At 38.9% G+C, this 21,134-nt stretch overlaps 4 protein-coding genes across 5 annotated transcripts; 2 read left to right on the top strand and 2 right to left on the bottom strand.

Moving 5' to 3' along the window:
- Positions 1–42: 42 nt before the first annotated feature.
- Positions 43–1,342, top strand: LOC111804231 (Protein kinase superfamily protein). The gene has a single exon (XM_023688963.2). It carries the CDS (start codon positions 234–236, stop codon positions 1,257–1,259), a length of 1,026 nt encoding a protein of 341 aa, XP_023544731.1. The 5' UTR covers positions 43–233; the 3' UTR covers positions 1,260–1,342.
- A 1,095-nt stretch (positions 1,343–2,437) lies between these two features.
- LOC111803492 (NAC domain-containing protein 10) lies at positions 2,438–9,718 on the top strand. Its single transcript, XM_023687922.2, has 3 exons — positions 2,438–2,614; positions 2,696–2,885; positions 9,131–9,718. The coding sequence occupies exons 1-3, from the start codon at positions 2,471–2,473 to the stop codon at positions 9,571–9,573; spliced, it is 777 nt and encodes a 258-aa protein (XP_023543690.2). The 5' UTR covers positions 2,438–2,470; the 3' UTR covers positions 9,574–9,718.
- Positions 9,719–9,908: 190 nt separating this feature from the next.
- On the bottom strand, positions 9,909–19,385 carry LOC111803490 (uncharacterized). 2 transcript variants are annotated; one of them, XM_023687920.2, is made up of 14 exons: positions 18,743–19,385; positions 17,578–17,739; positions 17,006–17,071; positions 16,653–16,796; positions 16,157–16,270; positions 15,121–15,222; positions 14,844–15,029; positions 14,456–14,545; positions 14,250–14,384; positions 12,986–13,108; positions 12,499–12,584; positions 11,801–12,413; positions 11,581–11,658; positions 9,909–11,250 (listed from the first exon to the last, which is right to left on the bottom strand). In XM_023687920.2, the coding sequence occupies exons 1-14, from the start codon at positions 19,007–19,009 to the stop codon at positions 10,207–10,209; spliced, it is 3,210 nt and encodes a 1,069-aa protein (XP_023543688.2). In that variant the 5' UTR covers positions 19,010–19,385; the 3' UTR covers positions 9,909–10,206. The 2 variants fall into 2 exon arrangements, with proteins under 2 accessions (XP_023543688.2, XP_023543689.2); XM_023687921.2 differs by lacking the exons at positions 17,578–17,739; positions 18,743–19,385 and adding an exon at positions 17,149–17,263.
- A 169-nt stretch (positions 19,386–19,554) lies between these two features.
- LOC111803493 (monothiol glutaredoxin-S5) lies at positions 19,555–20,174 on the bottom strand. Its single transcript, XM_023687923.2, has one exon. The coding sequence runs from the start codon at positions 20,105–20,107 to the stop codon at positions 19,694–19,696; it is 414 nt and encodes a 137-aa protein (XP_023543691.2). The 5' UTR covers positions 20,108–20,174; the 3' UTR covers positions 19,555–19,693.
- Positions 20,175–21,134: the final 960 nt, after the last annotated feature.

Below are 21,134 nucleotides of genomic sequence, written 5' to 3'. Positions count from 1 at the left end.
AGAATTTTTTAATTTAATTTATTTTGACATTTTGATTTATTAAATTGGTGGAAGCAGCCAACTATGAACAACCACAACTATAAACAACGAAAAGTTGAACATTTCTCACCCAATTTTCAAACCCCTTTCTCATCTTAATCTCAATCTCTCTCCCTTTCCTCTGTGATTCTTTCTGAAATTCTCTGTTTTAATGGCGGAAACCCACTTCTTCTGTTTTATCCATTAACGCCAAAATGAAGCATACCCAAAAGCTTGCTTATTACTTCATCTTGGCACTCTGTTCTTCCTCTTTCATCGCACTTCTCTCTGTTCTCCTCTTCTTCATCTGCAGAAACAGCCACCGTCATCGCCAACTCGCCGACGAAACCCCGCCGCCGTCAAAGCCCTCTATCCGATCCTACACGCTAATCGACATCGACACCGCCACTGAAGGTTTCAGCCACCGCCGCGTCATCGGTCAAGGCCGATTGGGCACCGTCTACGCTGCCTTATTGGACACGGGCGAGCTCATCGCCGTCAAAAGAATCTACCCATGGTTGGTTCTAAGCAATAATAACGCTGGATTTGGATTCTCTTCTGTAGTTAAATCCCTCTCTTCTGCCCAACACCCAAATCTCGTCACCATCACCGGCTACTCCGAAGCTCCCGGCGAACGAATCATCGTGATGGAATACGCCGGCGTCGTGAATTTGGACATGTACTTACACCAAAACCCAGATGGGGGATTCCTCTTAAATTGGAGCCATCGTGTGAAAATCGCAGCAGGGACAGCCAGAGGACTTCAATATCTACACGAATCGATGGCCCCTAGCGTGATCCATGGCTGCGTGAAGCCCTCAAACATACTAATCGACGCCAAATTCAGCGCGAAATTGAGCGATTACGGGCTGAATTTCTTAGCTGCGAGAGAGAAAAGGGGATTGGTAGGGTATGTGGACGAGGAATACTGGCAGGGGAAAGGCGGGCAGGGGAGTTGCAAGGAAAACGACGTGTACGGATATGGGGTTGTGCTGTTGGAGCTTTTGAGTGGAAGGGGCTGCGAGGAAGGGTGGCTGGTGAAGTGGGCGCTGCCATTGATAAAGGAGATGAGGTTCAGTGAGCTACTGGACCCAAGAATCGAGTACCCTTCTGATTTGAAGCCATTGATGAGAATGGGGAAGGTGGCTCTGGCTTGTGTCGGGAACTGCAGAAAGAGCAGGCCGGCGATCGGTCAAGTGGTTGCCATTTTCAACAATCTGGAGGCTCAGCTATGCGTTTGATTAATTAATTAATGAATCAATCTCCTTTTTGTTATGTAGATATATTTAATTACATAATTAATGCGATCTATTCTTTATGTTCATGTCCTCTTCATAGTTCTTCTACGTAACCTTATTAAAATTTTAGTATATAATAAAATTAGAAAAAGTTGGAAATATTGACTTTTCAGGGAGTTGATTCAATTTACAAGAAAATTGAACAAAATTTTTTAAATTCTTTGAATATTGGAATATTATAATCTTCAAATCAGAGGTGGAATTTGGCTGGAAATTTGTGTATAAATTGGAGGATTTGTTATGGCGGTGGAAGGGACCCGTTCTCTCAACCAATTTTTGTTTGACATTTTTCGCCCTTTGACCGAGGGGGACTTCCCTACTTGATTAGTAGTGTCACAATCGCACTTTTGATGGCAGCGGATTTGCGATTGTGCAGCACTCATTTTCCAACGACAAGTGAGCTAAGCCAATTCATTCTTACGTCGCCTACGGCCAAGCTAAGCCAATTCATTCTTACGTCGCCTACGGCCAAGCGACGTATACTCGAGCCTCTAGCCTCGGTTTTAAGAGAATGTTTTAGAAAACGATGGCAGATTGAAAGTGACGTTATGTAAAGAAGCAAGAGAGAAATAACAACGGCTCACCATATATAACTTTGAGTAGGAAGAAGTTGACAATTAGTCGTATCCCCTATAGTACATTATGAGGCATTTATGTCAGACATGCCTAAACATCATACTTGTTAGAAATACAAAAGTAAAACACTAGAATATGAAAAGACACAAAGGGTTTGACTTGTCATGGGCATGCGGTCATGGACAACAGGTTTTGGACGAGCATGACCGTGACACGTGGCTCGTATAATTCCGAGTCTACACTATTCATATATTTTGGTAAAATTGAAAGTAAAGATGGGGGTAAAAGAGTCCAAAAAGTGAATTATGGGTGAAACAAAACTCCATGCATGTATACTCGCTGGCGCAGTGTGGGCCTGCACCCTTGGCGCACAAGTTTGTTTGTAGGATTGGCGTGTTCAACAACTTTCTTTATTCCCAACTTTGCCCCTCCCGATTCCAATATTTATTTATTGGGTAAAGTCGATAGACTTTGGAAGGGGAAATGAGTGGAAGTGTCCATCCACTTAACTTGGGGTCCAAGTACATGGGGTTTGCATTTAATCAAAACCTGGAAGTGGAAACAAATGTGGTGGTGATATGATGATCTGGTTCAGTAACACAAACGACGCCGTCTTCACAGACGGAAACCACCAAGATGACCGATCACCCGTCGCATTTCCAGCCCTAGCTTGCCCAACCTGCGCACACTCTCTTCACTTCCAACTCCAACTCCAACTCCAGGTTATTTATTTAAACATGATGAACGACACGAGATGATAAGATTTTGGAGTCATCTGTGATATATTTGATTAATTAATTTAGGGCGGATTGGAAGATTGGGGGAGGGCTCCGGCGGGAGTGAAGTTCGATCCAAGTGACCAACAAATTCTGGAACACTTAGAGGCGAAAGTGGAACGAGATAAGCGAAAGCTTCATCCTCTCATCGATGAATTCATTACTACATTAGAGGGAGATGATGGGATTTGTTACACCCACCCTCAAAATTTGCCTGGTACGCAAACATTGTTGAACACAACTCACTGTGGGAAACACTCGCACTCTTTATTAACACCAATCGAGAAGAGAATACAAGACACTCTGTAGAATACTACTGCTTTTTATTGTTTTTGGATTTCTTGGATGAATAACCTAGGTAGGGTGGAGAGGTATTTATACTAAGAGTAAGCAATCTATATTTAACCAATCTAAATCTAGACCTAACCGATTTGAATCTAGACCTAACAAATTTGAATATTTCTCCTAAAATCTCTACTAAAATAAATATACTGAGCTCATACAATAATTGGGCTTGACTCTATTGGGCTAGTGATGATATTTCAACACTCCCCCTCAGCACTAGTCCTCATTCGCTGCACCATGTTGAGTTGACAGCGAAAACTCTCATGTTTGCCAGTACTCAGCCCTTTTGTAAACAAGTCTGCCACTTGGTCATCTGTCTTGATCTGCTGCATCTCGATTTCTTCCTTTAGGACCTTCTCTCTAATGAAATGGTAGTGCACCTCCACATGCTTTGTTCTAGCATGAAACACTGGATTTTCTGCAAGGCGAATCGCAGATTGGTTGTCGCAAAGAAGTGATATTGGATAGTCAATTTTCTGGTGCAAATCTTCCATCAAGAGTTTCAGCCATGTACTTTCCTGAGCTGCTCCAGCCGCTGCTCTATACTCTGCTTCTGTAGTTGATAATGATACTGTTGGTTGTCTCTTGCTACACCAAGAAATTGTTCCCAAACCAAACTTGAACACATACCCAGTGGTTGACCTCCGAGTATCGTGGTCTCCTGCATAGTCAGCATCACAGTATCCAACTAGCTTGCAGTCTTTGCTTCTTTTGTACAAAAGACCATAGTCGATTGTACCTTTGATATATCTCAAGATCCGTCGAGCTGCATCCAGATGAGACTTCTTTGGACTTTGCATGTATCGACTCATAACCCCAACTGCATAAGAGATATCAGGTCGAGTTAAAGTTAGGTAGATAAGACTACCTACTAGTTGTCGGTACGTTGTTTCATCGTTCAACTCTTTGCCTTCATGTGCACAAATCTTGGCATTTATCTCCATCGGTGTTGAAACTTGCTTGCACTCTAACATGTTGAACTTCTGAAGCATATCACTTGTATACTTTTGTTGGCAGAGAAACAGTCCTTCATCTGTGCGATCAACTTCTAGGCCTAAGAAGTGTTTAAGCTCTCCTAGCTCTTTCATCTGAAAGCGTACTGATAAATTTTCTCTTGTTTGATAAATTTCTCTTTCATCGTCTCCGGTGATAATCAAATCGTCCACGTAGACCAACACAATTGTTAAATTTCCTTCTCTTTCTTTGATGAATAGGCTAGAGTCTGCATGCGCAACTGAATAACCACTTTGGGTAAGAAATTCAGCAATTTTACCATACCAAGCTCTCGGTGCTTGTTTCAGTCCATAAAGAGCTTTTCTAAGCTTGCATACATAATTAGGATTAGCTGCACTCTCAAATCCCTTTGGTTGGTTCATATAAATCTCCCTGTCTAACTCTCCGTGCAAGAAGGCATTCTTCACATCCATTTGCCACAGTTTCCAATCTTTACTTGCTGCGAGTGCTAGCAGGACTCGTACGGTAGTAATCTTTGCCACTGGACTGAATGTTTCATCATAGTCTAGTCCATATTGTTGAGAAAATCCTCGAGCCACGAGTCGAGCCTTGTATCTCTCGATTGATCCATCCGGTCGACGCTTTATTTTGTAGACCCACTTGCAAGAGATGGGTTTGACATCTCCTAGTCTTGGCACTAGTTCCCAAGTTTGATTCTGCTCCAAGGCTATAATTTCTTCCTCCATCGCTTTCTGCCAAACCGAGTTTTGTGATGCTTCTTCATATGTCTCTGGTTCGTAAACTCTATCTTCTACAATAGCTGCATTTGCATACTTAGGATTTGGCCTTCGGATTCTATTTGATCGCCTAAGTTGTTGATGTGTCGTTTCATTTTTATCAGATTCGCTTTATTGAGTCACCTCTTGCTTGTCAATATCAATGTCACTTGGATTTTCAGGTGCATCGACATTTGATTGAATTTGTGTAGTTTGCTCCCCCAGCTTCTGTTGTAGAATTTCTTCGATGTTTGAATCTGGTAAGACTTTCTTCTCCGAGGACCACCATGTAGATGCTTCATCAAAAACTACATCTCTTGATGTATAGTATTTTCCACTTGTTGGATCACAGCACCTCCATCCTTTTCTTTGATTGTCGTATCCAACAAATACACACTTGACTGCTTTCTTGTCAAACTTGCTACGTAGATGGTCAGGCACAAATACATAGCAAACACAGCCAAATACTCGGAAGTAACTAATTGTAGGTTTCATATCCCATAGTATCTCAAATGGTGAGACGAACCCTAGCTTTGGTTGAGGAAGCTTGTTGATCACATGGGCAGCAGTTCGCATAGCTTCAGCCCAAAATCTTCCTGGAACGTTCTTTGCGTGTAACATGCTTCGACAGGTTTCTGCAAGGTGTCGATTCTTTCTTTCTGCTACACCATTTTGTTGTGGCGTGTTGGCACATGTAAATTGACGTCGTATCCCACACTCGTGTAAATATTGATCGAACTCATCTGACGTGTATTCTCCGCCATTGTCTGAACGTAGACAACGGATCTTCGCTCCTACTTCTCCTTCGACCATCATCTTGAATTCTTGAAACTTTGAGAACGTGTCAGACTTTTCTTTCATAAAGAAAATCCACACATATCTTGAGTAATCGTCAATAAATGTCACCATATACCGCATTCCGCTGATCGATGCTTGTTTGACTGGGCCGAACAAATCAGAGTGAATTAACTCTAATGGTTTCTTTGCTTTGAAACTTGACTCTTTGTATGGTAATTGATGAGCTTTACCATATTGACATCCAGCGCAGACAACGTCTGTTTTGACTTCAAGTTGAGGTAGACCTTTGAGCATAGATTTCTCCATAATCAGCTTCAACTTATGGTAGCTAATATGTCCCAATCTTGCATGCCATAGATCTGTCGTCTCATTCTTTCGGGTCTTGTCAACATAGGCAGACTCTGCAGATAGGACGTAGACAGACTCCACTCTTCGTCCTTCTATTGTCGGCTTTCCTATTATCTTAACATCTTGATAAACTTTTACATCTTCTGGCCCAAATAAGACATAGCTTCCTGATGTTGTTAGTTGTGACACTGACAACAAGTTCTTCTTTATACCCGGTACATGGTAAACATTATGTAGCGACACTGTATCAGACTTATTGCCAGGCATGATTGTCGTATTGCCGATTTGAGCAATTGATAACTGTGTGTTATTTGCTGTACGTACCATACGACTTCCTTTGTACTCTTTCTTGTCTTGCAATTTTCTCTGATCGCCAGTCATGTGATTTGAACATCCTGAATCAACGATCCAGTCATTCTCATAGTTGATATGGTCTTCCATTGTCGCCATGAGTGCTAGCTCGTCTTCTTCTATGGGACATAGTACCTCTGCATCCCATTCATCTTCTATCTTCTTTTTGGATATTGCCACATTGTTTTCAATGGACTTTTTCCTGGACCAACAATCTCTAGACATATGGCCCTTTTTCCCGCAATTATAGCAAATACCACCAAATCTCGTTCTTTGGAAACTCTTGTTGTCGTTCTTCTGAGCTCTCTCAGGTTGTGCAATCCCTTGGTGGCTTCTTTTGTCACCATTGTATCCACGTTTGGTAGACGGCCTATTATTGCTCCGACTTTCACTCGTGTAGAGTGCTTCTTCTTCACCCTTCAATGTGAAGCCTCCCATTTGTTTAGCCATGGCTTCTTGGCTGGCTAACAAATGTTCGAACTCTACAAGTGTTGGTTGAGTGGACCATCCTTGTACAGCAGTAATGAAGCTTCGATATTCCGGTCGTAATCCGTGGATTATAATCCTCTTCATTCGAGATTCTACAATGGCGGACTTTGGGTCTAGTTCAGTAATCTCCCGACAGATTGATTTGACCTTGTGGAAGTACTGAGCAATTGTCATATCACGTTGTGTAATTGACAACAACTCATTCTCCAGAAGTTGTAGCCTCGTATCGTTCTTCTTTGAGAACAACATCACGAACGTGTCCCATGCTTCTTTCGGTGTCTTGTCATCCCAAATATGTTCTAACATCTCTTCTCCGATTGTGGTCTTCATGGCAAACATTGCTTTGCCTGCTTTGATTCTCCATTTGCGCAAGGCGCCGTTGGAATCATCCTCTGGCGGCGTAGTTTCGCACCCGCCAACGATCTCCCAAAGATCCTGTCCTTGTAAATAGGACATCATGCATGTTGCCCATGTGTTGTAGTTGTTGTTGTTGAGTTTCTTAATTCCTCCAACGATTTGGAAATCACCCATCGTGTTGGCCATACCTCAGTAATACCAAACAAGTTCTTTTGACACAAGACTTGCAGAGTCACAGACTTCTCACGATACAAAAGAAACTCACTCACTACTAATCTTAAGAAATCGTTTCTGATGTGGAAGATCAGACAGAGCTGCAACCACAGAGCATACTAAGAATTCCAAGAGATCAGATAACCTACACTCACCTCGCTCTGATACCAAATGTTGAACACAACTCACTGTGGGAAACACTCGCACTCTTTATTAACACCAATCGAGAAGAGAATACAAGGCACTCTGTAGAATACTACTGCTTTTTATTGTTTTTGGATTTCTTGGATGAATAACCTAGGTAGGGTGGAGAGGTATTTATACTAAGAGTAAGCAATCTATATTTAACCAATCTAAATCCAGACCTAACCGATTTGAATCTAGACCTAACAAATTTGAATATTTCTCCTAAAATCTCTACTAAAATAAATATACTGAGCTCATACAATAATTGGGCTTGACTCTATTGGGCTAGTGATGATATTTCAACAAACATATCATGAGTACATAGTCAATCCTACTTTTTATGTCTTTGATGTCATTAGCATAGTTACTATTAGTATAACCAATTAGACTTTTTCTTCTATTCTCTGATAGAACGTTCCAAATTCGCATGTTTCTTTGAGATTAACTATAATTCTCTTCACTTCTTGCCGGTGGAACTTCTTTGGACTTTTCATGCATCTACTAACTTTACTCATAACATACATGATGTCTAGTCGGGTAGCTACTGCATACATTAAACAATCAATCTTTTTTTTTTTTTTTTTTTTTCAGAGCATCTTGTTAATTTCTTTTCCATCTTCATCTTTGCCCAATTTACTTCTTGGAACCATTGATTATGAATAGAATTTGAATGGATCATTCCAGAGATTAGCCACATACTTATTCTAACACTGAAAAATACCTTCCAACTTTATATATTACTTACAAGATTAAGAAAAAAATTTATTTTTCTCCGGTCAATCATGGGAGATTCTGACCTCATTGATTTCTTGAACTCCATCATCAATGCACCGTACTTTCTATAAAAATCAAATCATACTAATTTTCTTCTCATCCACCTTAGTGAATAAAGTGGGTTTATGCTCTGATTTTGTAAATCCACACATCAAAAACTATACCAAACTCAATGTGCTTATTTTAGTCCATATAAAGCACGAACTAGTAGACTTTTTCTCCGGTTAGATGTCAAATTTGTCTTCTTGCTTGGAAAATTAACTGAATATGTTTTTGTTCAACAATCACATGGATTTGAAAGAGGGGAGAAAGGAAAAGTCTAAGTTGAATCATGTTTTGTATAGACTATACTTAGCCTAAGAGCCTACACATAATTGAATTTTGGAGTCATAGAGCGCAATATCTTTTCCACTACTTCGATATCAATTTTGTTTCAGTAGCCTTCATCTTGTTCATAATTGCAGAAATAGTTGTTGATAGTGACTCCTATCTTCATGTGGAGTGTCTCAAATTCTTCCTCAATGTTTGTCATTGAGCTCGTTTAACCCGAGTTGAACTTTGATATTTTTTCTTCATAGAGTCCCATATATCTTTGGATATGTCTTTTTTGAGAATTATTTAAAGAATGGAACGATCCAATGTCTAAACAAATAATTTTTTGTTTTTATGTCTTGGAGCTTTTGATCATCAAGTTAATGTTGCTATGTCTGTATGTCGTTTTAAAACGTGCAATTGGGATTCTCCGTCAACCTATTAGAATAGAAAATAGTTGCAAATGTATTTAGTGATATATTTAATTTAAAATTTTAAGAAGGAAGAGGAAGATTAAACGTACATGAAATTCGAAAGCTTTGTGCTTGGGAAATTGCAGGAATGAGGAAAGACGGCCAAATCCGGCACTTTTTTCATCGCCCATCAAAAGCATATACGGCCGGCACAAGAAAACGCAGGAAAGTTAAAGCAGACGAAGAAGGCAGCGACACAAGATGGCACAAAACCGGGAAGACAAGGCCAGTCATGGGCGGCGGCGTTGTGATAGGTTTCAAGAAGATTTTAGTTCTGTATTCCAACCATGGGAACCAAAGGAAGCCTCAAAAGACAAACTGGATAATGCATCAGTACCATCTGGGTGTTACAGAGCACGAGAAAGACGGCCAATTGGTCGCTTCAAAGGTCTTCTTCCAAAAACGGCCTCGCCAAAGCTCCTCCCATCAGAACCCGACTACACAATGGGATGGCGGTGGCCATTCGCCTGAAATAAGTGCAGTTTTTATTGATTGCAGCAACCCAATGATGAGTTCTAATTACGTGTAATGAATAATTAACTAGTTTTAAGAAGTTGAATTCAACCATAGTGTTGATAAGCTTAAAATGTACGTTGTTAGGTTCAAGTTGTAAGGTCCAAACCCTCAAAAAAGCCTCCGGCATGGCAACTGTATGGTATTGTTCATCCTCCTCATCTTCTCTCTCTCTAGATTACGCATGCAAACCCATCCAAAATGCCTACAAGTGAATCACATTAGAGTACTAGTTACATACAAATTATCCAATAACACATGGATTTAAGAGTTCTAAAGCTAAAATTCCATCAAAGAAAAGTTGCTGCAGAAGAGGAATGTAGAAGAGAGGCACTGTAAAAACAGATCTAGTGAACCCAAAGCTGAAGGCATTCTTGGCTGTCAAGTTAGATACATATTTGTTCCCAACTAACAAATATAACCCACAATTTTTCTTCTTGATACACGGGCATAGACTCGCAAAAGGTCAAACACTGAATACACAAAAATTCAAACACATTCTAGAAATCAGATGGTGAGAAAAATCAGCGCCAAAATCCATAATCCAGACTTGAAAACGCTCTCTAATCCTACAGGATAGATTAACAATTTCGTCTTCATGTAGATTACATTCATCAACCTATACAAATCCTAAGCACAAATCTACTTATCATCGTTTGAGTACGCATTTCTCATAGAGCGCAAGAATGTCCTTTTTGTTGGGATTCTTCAACTGAAGCAGTTCGGCACCAAAATTATGTTTTGTGAGTTCTTGCCTAAGCTTCTGGACAGTGAACTTGGTATAATCCTCCTGATTTGGTTGTTGGCTATGATGATTATCCTCATTGCCCTCGAAAATTGATCCACCATCCTCCGGCTGGGTGTACCTCATGGGACTGTTAGTGCTTCTAGATCTTTTGTTTACTCTTAAAATTCTCTCGCTTGTATCCTTGTCTTGAACGTGTTCCATGCCCATCTCACCATCATCCGCCCTAAGCCGTTTCGCATGAGAAGCAGTCTTCAGCTTACTATCTAAAGCTGTCTCATTAAGACGAATTTTAGTCACCTCTTGTTGGAGTAGATCAATTTTTGCATGAGCAGATTGCAACTGAAGAGAGAGAGCCTCGGCCCTATTGTTGGCCTCTGCATGTGCAGAACGTTCTGAATCCAGAAGGCCCTGAAGAACTTGAACAGTGCTTGTACGCTGCTCATTGTTTGATTTCAATAGAGACTCAATTTCTTTTTCTCTTTCTACAACTCTGGCTTCCAATGACGCAACTCTTGAACGAGCTTCCATTTCTGACCCCCGAATTCGTTGCACCTCTTCCACCAAATCTTTATTCTGCCTTTCCAGATTTTCAATTTGCCTCTCTGCCCTCTCGATTTGGGCCAACCGCTCCATTGCCAACCTCTGCATCTCATTCTTTCCCTCTTGAGCAGCACTAGCTTCATTTCTTGCTTTATCAGCAATTTCAGTAGCCTTCTTAGCGCCAAGTTCGGCAAGTCTACACCTTTCCTGAACTTCATCAAACCTTTGGAATTCAGATAAGTACTTCTGATCCAAATGAACCTTTTCTTGTTGCAAAATCCTTGCTTCTTTCTCAAATGATTGAGCCCTTGCATTTGTTGTTTCCAACCTCTCTTTTAGTTCTTCTATTTCATGCCTCAAAGACGATACTTCCACATCATAACTCCCAATTTTTGACTCGGCAGCCTGCAGACGAAACATTATTTATACATGAATGATATGTTTTGTTTTCATCATTGAGATGCAAACTGATATCCACATGCTGTGGCATGCCAGCATATAAGAAGTTGAGAATGATGGGAAAAGCCTTGAAACATAATATCGGATGGAACTAAAATTGTCGCAATATTCCATGATGGCTTTGCTTATTTAACTACTTATTTTTTTCACTAAAAAAGTGAATTTTGAATTTCAAATCATCTACTGTGCCACGAGACTGACTTCAGTAAACACAAATCATAAATAAATGGGCTAAGAAATGTCCTGTCAACATCTTTTGAGATCTAAGAAGTTTACCTTCAGCTCAAGCCGTAAAGTTGTCAAATGCTGCTCGGCTTGCTCAATTTTTGTTGCCTTGTCCTTCAGTTCATCCTCCTGCATCATGAAAAAAAAAGAAAAAAAAAAAAAAGAGAGATCAGATACTTCCCATTATAGCACTCCAAGAATTCAAGTGTAGAGGTAGAATATGCTTGCAAATGTTTGTGAGTTGTGAATGGGGTGGGTGATGAAGGCTCACCTTTTCAGCCAAAGTAATGGAGAATTCTTTCCTCAAAGTATCTTCCCTAAGCCTTGTTTGTTTATTCGTGCGTTCTTCTGCAAGTGCAGCTTTCTCAAGAGCAGCTTTAGTATCTCTTAAAGCAATGTCAAATTTCCTCTTCCACTCTTCTGCCTCTTCTTGTGCAGACTGAGATTGTTCCCGAGCAGCCGCCAGCCTTGCTTCAGCAGCACTACTCCTAGACTTCAAAACAGCAATTTCTGAACTAGCTTGATTTTCCTCGGCTTTTAACTTTGACAAGACAGTTTCATATTTTCTTTTCCAATCCAATGATTCTTGATTTGCTTGGTCCAATGTTTTCTTCAGGCTAGAGCATCTCTCGTCAAGAGAACTGCAATTACCCTGTAGATTAGATATGCGGTTCATGTAGTCATCAGCAAGTTTTTTCTTATCATTGATGGCATCCTCGTATCGCTTCAGATATTCAGACTTGTACTTCTCACTGGCTTCCAGCTGCTTCTTAAGCAAATTCAGCTGATCTTCAATTGAGCGGCACTTCAAAGCGAGGGAATTCTTCTCTGATCCAACTTGATCTATAAGTCTTTTTATAAGGTCATGTACAGGACCATCCAAACTGCAAAGTTCCATGGTATTGGTCAGGTCACAATAATTCAAGAAAAGATCCAAAAAAAATATATGGGACAAACACTAATATAAACCTCCGGTGTAAGAAAGTCGCCAGTTTCTGCCACTTTCCAGGACCGTGGGATGATGCTTCGTATTCAGACAGAAGAGCGCCAAGAACCTGCACAGGCATGCCAATAACCCAAAGCAAAAGAGAAACTCAATTATGAATCAATAAGTACATGGGAGAAGAGACTTTGACAAAGAAGGATGAAGGTTCAATAAATACAGTAGATGAAAATATGTTCAGCTGATTCAATCACAGAAAAGAAACAGAGACCAATAATTCAACAACAGTTTATATTTGTTATGTTATCGCAAATCACAGTTTAGGTGCAAATCACAGTTTATACTTTCCAATAAACATAATTAATTCAACAACTAGAGTTGCTTCCAGACCACCAAAATCATCAGCATAGCTGAACATTATTTTGTTTATTAATAAACCAAACTGTGCCTGTCAGAAGCTGACCACAAAAATAGTTCTTAACCCAAAATAATGACAAATAAAATCTAAATTACCTTCACAACATTATTTATATTTGCATCAGAAGCATGGCAAGCAGCTCTCAACCTCTGTTCCATGCTTTGTATAGCATTTGTGCATTGCAAGTCTGCTTCTGTGTATGCATTTCTTTTGTAATCCTGCATTAGACAACCACCAACTCATGTAAATAAAACAGAGAGCAGAAAATATTCTTTCTAAAGACCAACTTCCAGAAAAATTGGAAAATAAAATATTACGTGAAAACTTTGACAATGTCATATATAAGATGATATGCAGTTCCATACTCTAGTAAAATTGCTTCATTTTGTACATTGATAGCGCACAAAAATGTCCAAAGAGAAGAAAGAATGTCCCATCACATATTTGTGAACACTAAGCTCAGACAATTCTACAACATCGTCATTACTAATTTGTAGGGGAAAGTTCAAATTCACTCCTTTACCTAATTCAATATCAACCTTCTCAAATTAAATCCTAAAACTCAAGCAAATGAAGAAATTAATACCTACTTAAAACAAATTAGAAATTTATTAGGAAATAACTAATAAATAATAGAAAGTTCAACCAACAAAACACATAATATAAAGTCCAATTAGGAACCGGTAAAGGAGGCCCAAATAATCATCACAAGCAAAACCAGCTAAAAAGACATCCAAAGAAACAAGGAACAATGCCCAAAAATAATTCTAATCAAGACACAACTATACCTACATGAAGCCACAATTTACAATGGTATAACCGAACTAATGGAGAGTCTTAATTTTATCACTTGAAGTTCAAGGTTCATTCGGGAAGAATTAATGACTTGAAGGCTTAACTAAATACAAGGGTAAAAGTGAATTCTTTTCCTCCAATTTTAACATGAAACCAAACGGTCGTTAAGATATAAAAGATAGGTTGAAAAAAGGGGCTACCAAAATCATATTAAAACTTATGACAAGAAGTTGTCAATCTAAAAATAGAAAATAGAGAATTCTTAGAAAAAAGTTGGGCCATAAAGACTCGAGAAAGACATTGAAACCAGTCGGTCTGCAGTTTCTCCAAAAATTCCAATACACCCAATAAAATTTTCCCGATTTAGCCAAAAATCAACTTACCAAACAGCCTTTCCTTCAACAAAAAAGCATATGTAAGATTACTGTCTCAAGCATCAGAGTCTTCATTCCTACTTGGACCAACTCAAACAAAATGTTCGAGGCCTCATTTCATAATTTTCTATTTCCAATTGACCATACACAGATAAAAACATAGAACTAACAGATTCATAATATTCCTTACCTCAAATGCTTTTCTATAAAATTTCTCCAGTAATCCCTCGTATTTTTTCCTCACTGGACCAGCGCCTACAGCACCCAAATTAAATGCAGCAAGTGATTTTTGAACAGCAGTTTCATGGGCTTCCCTCAAGGCTGCCTACAGAAAAACCATGTTATCAAGCAACAAAAACATCTCTAATGAAGATGTAAGTTAGCATTTGCACGTACTTCTTCTGGTGGCTTTGACCGGTCAAAAGTAGACGTATAGACTTCAGCAGCATGATCATACGCCCTTCTACACTCTGCCTCTTCAACACTCTGCACATTAATGATATGGATGAGAATTATCTTCTAGTTTCTTGTTTAATTCCTAATTTGCTAAAGGTGACAACAATTTCAGACATGATTGCACTCCACATAATAAATCTCAATGAAAGGAGAGAAATGTGTGCAGACAATGCAGACATCTGTACATTCAAATTGAGAAATGAGAAAAATAAAATAAAACAAAATAAAAAAAACTGCTTACAAGCATCTCCAGAAAGTACATTACACAAGATTTCATAAGATATGTGTTCCCTGAAAAAAAAAATAAGAGTTCATAAGATATACTAACCTGCCAAGAGGAGGTTATTGTAGGCACTGCACCCTGATTTAGAGCATCAAGGTAGGACTCTGTAATACCCACCAAGACTGGACCTGTCATAACAGTTGCTCCTACTTGCTTAGGCCTTGTCCTCTCAAAAACAAATTTAGTAAATGCATCAAGTCCAGACCTAAATTCAGGCCTTAGTTTATCCAACTGCAGAACCACAGAATATCAAGGAAGTTTGGTTAAATTTGGCTTCAAAAGAAAATTATGTAAAGAAAATCCATAAGCCCAAGTTACTTACAGAAATTTGATCAAGTCTTTGGAGATCATTTTCATTATTCAAAGGACGCACAAGCGTAAAGCAGTCTCTATCAGGAAACAGAGCTCTAATGGAATCACGAATCTGTCAGAAAATGGATAAAATTACAGATCAGACAATAGTTGCAAACAAAAACATTCATTTTTCGACAACAAATACAAGTACAAATGACAGCGATCTAATGTGTTCCAAAGTCATAAAAAGCAGAATTTTAAAATTCTATGTTCACGAGCTAACAGAGAGTAAATATCAGAAGACATTGGAAAACAACAAATCTTACAAACTAAACAATTGGGAACCCTCTCCTTTTCCAGAGGACCTTAAATGATGTTATTATTTTGTGAAGAAGAAACAGGCTTTTCATTGATTAGCGAAAAAGATCAAATGATCATGATAGAAACTCTGAAAGGAGAGAACAGAAGGAACAATGCAGAAATAAAAACAAAGAAACCTAAGAAAGAGCATTAATAAGAAGCCTTAAATGATGTTGCTATTACTTTTTCCTTTCTTTTTCCTTTTTTTTTTTTTTTTTTTTAAATAAGAAAAAGAGGTTTTATTGAGAAAATTTAAAGAATTATACAAGAGCAACAAAGAAAACAAGCTCACAAAAAGAGAAGCTAACCTGCACCCACTGGAAAGGACTCGAGTCCAAAATTATCAACTCATGCTCATAATTACAAAAGAATGAGTAATAGAAGCCCAAAAGGACACATTAAACCTTAAATGATATATTAATTAACAGAATCATTAGGAAAAAGAAATCCTTAGAAATCTAACTGATAGGGACTAGTTTATTGAAGAAATAAGTACAGCCAAAAGAGATGCATCAGCTACCTACTCTCCCAAGACTCACTCAAGTACAAGTAATTATGAACTAAGAGAGAGTTCTAAAAGAACTTATACGACTTAAATAAGAGTAGCTTTTTCTCTCTTTTCTAGACCTAGAATATGTGAGAGCCCAAATAACAGAGAAAACAAAGTCAACAAACCACAAAGGTGATAGATGTCCATCTAATACCTCGTTCTTAGCAGCAATGTCTCTTCCACTACCTTGAACCGGCCTCAATGCAAGCTCCAGATAATCCCGAGGCGTTATTCTCCTATTATCCTCTACTAGATCCAAATAGAAGTCCTGCACATAATTCTTATTTTAGATACGACCACATAATATAACTAAAAATAGATAAAATTAAACCAAGTAGAGGATCTAACATGATAAGAAGGTAATGGTGAAGTAATTCTCTTTTCATTTTAAAAAAAAATAAGCATCAAGGTTAGCAAAATGAAATAATTTTAAAGTAGACCACATAAATACAATAGCAAATAGATAAAATAAGCACAAAAAAAAAAAAAATGATCTAACGTAATAAGGAGGAGAAGGATCTTACATTGAGAAGTCATGTAATCAGAAAATATTATGCACGTTACAGAAAAAAATTAGAAAACATGACCTAATGTCTGAATGCACTTTGAAACAAATTTATGAATATTAATAGTAGAGAAGTGTATTGTACCCTGAGAAGCCAAACAAAGATTGGAGAGAATTGACCAAGTTCAGCAGATGTAGTTCTGCCAGAAGCAGCCCTAACACGAATATGTTTAGTCATTTGAGTGACAAGAGATAAACGGTCAAGTGCGGCTTCATCTATTCCACCCATCTGAACAGAGAAAAAAAAGAACGAGTTCCATAAAGAAAAATGAAGTTGTGAAAATGATACAAATTATACAACAAAGAGAGAAGCATTAAAAAAAATTATTTAAGTATCATATTCCAATTAGAGAGAGATAAAACAGAGGAAATGTGCAATTCAACATAGTCAAAAAGAGAGGTTTCTAAAAGATAAGGATCAACATCAGTTGCCTCTACCTGATTATAGACAAACATGCTAGATAAGAGAACAGCCAGAGAAAAAATCTGGGTGCTGTAAGTTCCCTGAAAAAAAATTGAGGAACAAGTAAGAAAAATAGATGGAACAAATTAAATAGAAAATGAAATTTGTAATACTGCACCTTCAAAGGAGGCAAACACACGGTGAAAGAAGTACTTCATTACTATAAATTAACATGAAGCAGATTTGAAGCTCAATACACGAAGAACTTAAATAACAGCACCACCATCATTCGTATCAACGTCACATCAACTAGATAATTGATAACCAGAAACAACATAAAATAGTGGACTGAAATCATACTGTAGTGTATTAGTTTGAAGAGTTACCTTAGTTTCCCTTCTTTACTGTGCAGATACTGTTGTATGTTTTTAATTGTTAAGTTGATTGAACATTTTCATTCTTTCGATAAGTTTACAGAGTAGTTACTTAGGTTAATTGTGAGTAACTATTTAGATGGCCTAGCTACCTGTACAAAGAAGCTTTAGTTTGTTGTTCGGACATCGTCAAATTAATGAAATTTCTCAACAAGAATTGATTTCTATCATACCGTTTGATCATAGGCATCAATTCCTTCACTATCCAATAGTAAAAGATTGTACTCAGTTCCATCAAGGGCAGTTCTTTTCAAGGGTGTACTCCAGAGCCATAGCCCTTTAGTACAAGGTCGATGGGTAGATGCTACTTGAAATCCACTACTCCTCCCAAGAAGCTTCAAAAGAAAAGAGCTGATTGTAAGTCCACAAAATGACACTACAAATGTAGGGAGGCAAAGTGCTCCACAAAATATCGTGAAAGTTCTATGTAACAATCACAATATCTTGAAAATGATTTGCATAAAATCAAACGCTGAACCCCACCTCCCCCCCCCCCCCCCCCAAAAAAAAAAAAAAAACATAGCCGTCTTCAAGCAAATTAATTTACACTTTAAATACAAGATAGATTCCATCCGTGAGTCATGAGAAACAAAACTAGCTGTAGTGAAAAGAGAATAACCCGAAAAATTCAAATTGCATGTGTCTACAGGGATCCACAAAAATTATCCCAAGAAAAAGATAAGAATCTTGAAGGGCATTTGGTTCAAAAATTGAGTTTGTATAACTTGGAGTTGAAGAGCAAAGCCTATAGTTTGGTACATAGATTTGCTAATTCTATGCTATAAATTGCCAATACACTAAGCTATATAAATTATTGCTACATACTACGCACTTACCTTTACAAATCACAAACCAAGGGGGGGAAAATACATAAACCCAAGCTTCTAAACTCATTTCGTTTCGCAATCTACACGTAAGTTTCAGTATCCTAGCTTTCAAACCCCGTTAAGCAAATGCACTCTCATAATATCGAACTTAGGAACTTAGAATTAGAGTTTTCAGTTATTTAGCATAGTCCTAAACAAATACACAAGGCAAAGGCCCACATTCCCACTCGAGTACTACAATTCAGAAAGAAAAATAAACTCGATGTACACGTGCCACTTCCTCGCACCTACACAGTGATAAACTTGAATTCCAGCTCAGAGACGTTTCTCTTCAGAGCTACCTATTTACAGACCGAAACCATAGAAACAAACTAAAAAAAGTGCAACACCTCCCAAAATCTTGACTTAGAGGCCAAAACTCAAAAACCCTAGATTTTGAATGAACCCACCAGATGACAAAGGTAATTTCCAGAGCATATTCTACACAAAATAAAGAACAGAAGAGACTAACTTGATTCAAAATGAAGCTCTTGCCCTGACGAGCACGGCCACAAACGGAAACGACACCAATTGGCTCTTTTACAAGCTGTAAGGTAGCGACAGCTTCAGGATCCATCCGAAACTTTCCCTTCTCATCGCAGTAAACAAGACGAATTGGCCTCGGAGGACCAGTCCCCGTCGAAGACAAGGAAGACGGCGAAGACGCAAGAGAGGGAGAAGGAGACTGCGTCGAGGATACATCGGCGGAATTCTCTTTCCCTCTGAAAAACTTGATCATCTTCTTCTACAACCCTTCTTCCTTCCCGCCTCTCGAGATCAAATTTCGCGCCCTACACAATCTTCAAAGAACAAAAATCTCCACTTTACCCACAAATGTCACAAATAACAATGGGAAATAGCGGTTTAATTTACGTCAGTGGGTGCAATAGTGGAATCGGAAGCGGTAGAAATCGGGGAGGGAAAAGCAGCGTACGGGTTTTTCCGGGACTTTCATGGTTGCAGTGCCCGAATATGATCAGTGCAAAATTACCACGGAGCCCAGGAAATTGGGGGTATTGGAGGGGCTTTTCAGTCATTTCGGCTTAACCGTCCTTCAAGCCGATGACACAGCGTGGTTACAAGGCTAGGCTGGCAGCTGGCAGCTGGCAGCTGGGCATAAGTGCTTCTCACATTGAGTATTTTCATTTATTTTCCTTATTTAAAAGCCCAGCACGCGATGAATTGCCCAAATTGTTTCATGAAAATTGTGACGGCCCATTTATATAATCGGCCCAATAAGAAAGGCCCAATTAAACGATTCATGAAGCATCTGCCACAATAAAAGGGAGAAAAAGGTGTGCTTATTTTTATATATAATTTTTTCACTTAAAATAATTTACATGACTTTGAATCTCCTCTGAATCAGAAATTTAATCCAATGGGAATTCAAGATTTATGAAAATTTGAATTTCCCCTTTTGTAATCAAAGCCACAAAGCACCCGCATCCTTTAACGCCGGCACCAATTCGCCTGCAATATGAGCCGCCATCACTTTTTCCAACCCACCAAACATTTTCCCGCCGACAAACACCACCGGTAACTGCACTCTTCCCTCATTCCCATCTCCGGCGCCGGCAACAAATTTCCCAATCTCCCCGGCAATATTGACTTCATCTTCCTCACCGACGGCGAAGACGGCCGGGTTCGCCCCGTGGCCCAACAACAGCAGTTTCAAAACATGGCTCATACAACACCCATGCCTCGCCAGAACCACAACCGCGTTCTTGGACACCATTTTTTCGACACTCGCAGCAGCCCCATCGGCAGAAGCCTCGGGTGCCTTGCGGGAAGACGCAGCGGCCGGCACCCACGTCCTGTACGGAATTGCTTGGTGCATATTGTAAATTTGGTCGAGAAAGAGAGAGATTATGTAGGGTATTGGCACATTGGCATAATGGCATTGGGCATTTATTTATATTCAACAATAACCGATTGGGCTGTGGAAAAGTTAAGCGTCAACGCGGGTAACGCAATCTAGGACGTAACCGAAACTGTGGGTGACGATTAATTGCGTCACAGCTTACTTGGTCAGACGGATTCCATTTGGCACCGTATTAACGCCCGATGACGATTTTATTTAATTTCATTAGGAGCTAATTAGGTGTTAATGATGATTGGTGTACAAAGCAACCCATCTAATCTCTCTACCTTTCGGATGGGGACATTTTACGGAATTCAACTCCCATCTATAAATAAAAGTTAACTTATAATTTTGGTATTTAAAATATGAAAAGTGACATAAATGAAATAAAACCCAAAGGCTATGGGATGGGACTTTATTTAATGATAGTGACGTGGTTGGATTTATTGTAATCGTGGAAATTAGGAGAGGAATTGACGTGGGGTTTCTTGGTTTGGTTTGCTGAGATATGGGTGACAACGAAAAAGTGGTTGGATGACGTGGGGGGTTGTGGAAATCTCACGTGGCAGAATGTTCTTTTGTGATTAAAGGGCTAATTGTTTTGTAAGGAAGTTAAGTTAATTCCGGAAGGCCCAGCTGCTTATGTGGAAGACCACGTACTAAGGAATATGATTTAATATTACCTTTGGGGGTGAGATGAAAACCGCAAGTCTTTTACGTCCCGTCCTATGAACATCTCTATTCTCTTTACCCTACTCGGTGGGTGGCCATATGTACTCTCTACCGTCTCTCATAAATAACCAAATTAAAGAGGTGGTTAATTCAAAATAATAATAATAACTTACATAGTTGATGACATCAACAGAATTCATAAATAATTTGGTTGAAAGTTGAGTTTTAATTTTATTTTCAATAAAAATTGATTAAGCCACCCTCTTAGCTACCCTTCCTAATTTCCTCTTCAGTCAAACTCTTTAAGTACGGCATAATCGTAATTAAGCTG

Source organism: Cucurbita pepo, chromosome 10, assembly GCF_057944985.1.
Source record: "Cucurbita pepo subsp. pepo isolate OVF chromosome 10, ASM5794498v1, whole genome shotgun sequence".
Classification (NCBI taxonomy): Eukaryota; Viridiplantae; Streptophyta; class Magnoliopsida; order Cucurbitales; family Cucurbitaceae; genus Cucurbita; species Cucurbita pepo.
Note: the sequence above shows the minus strand (reverse complement) of the source record. Positions and strands in the feature narration are given on the sequence as shown.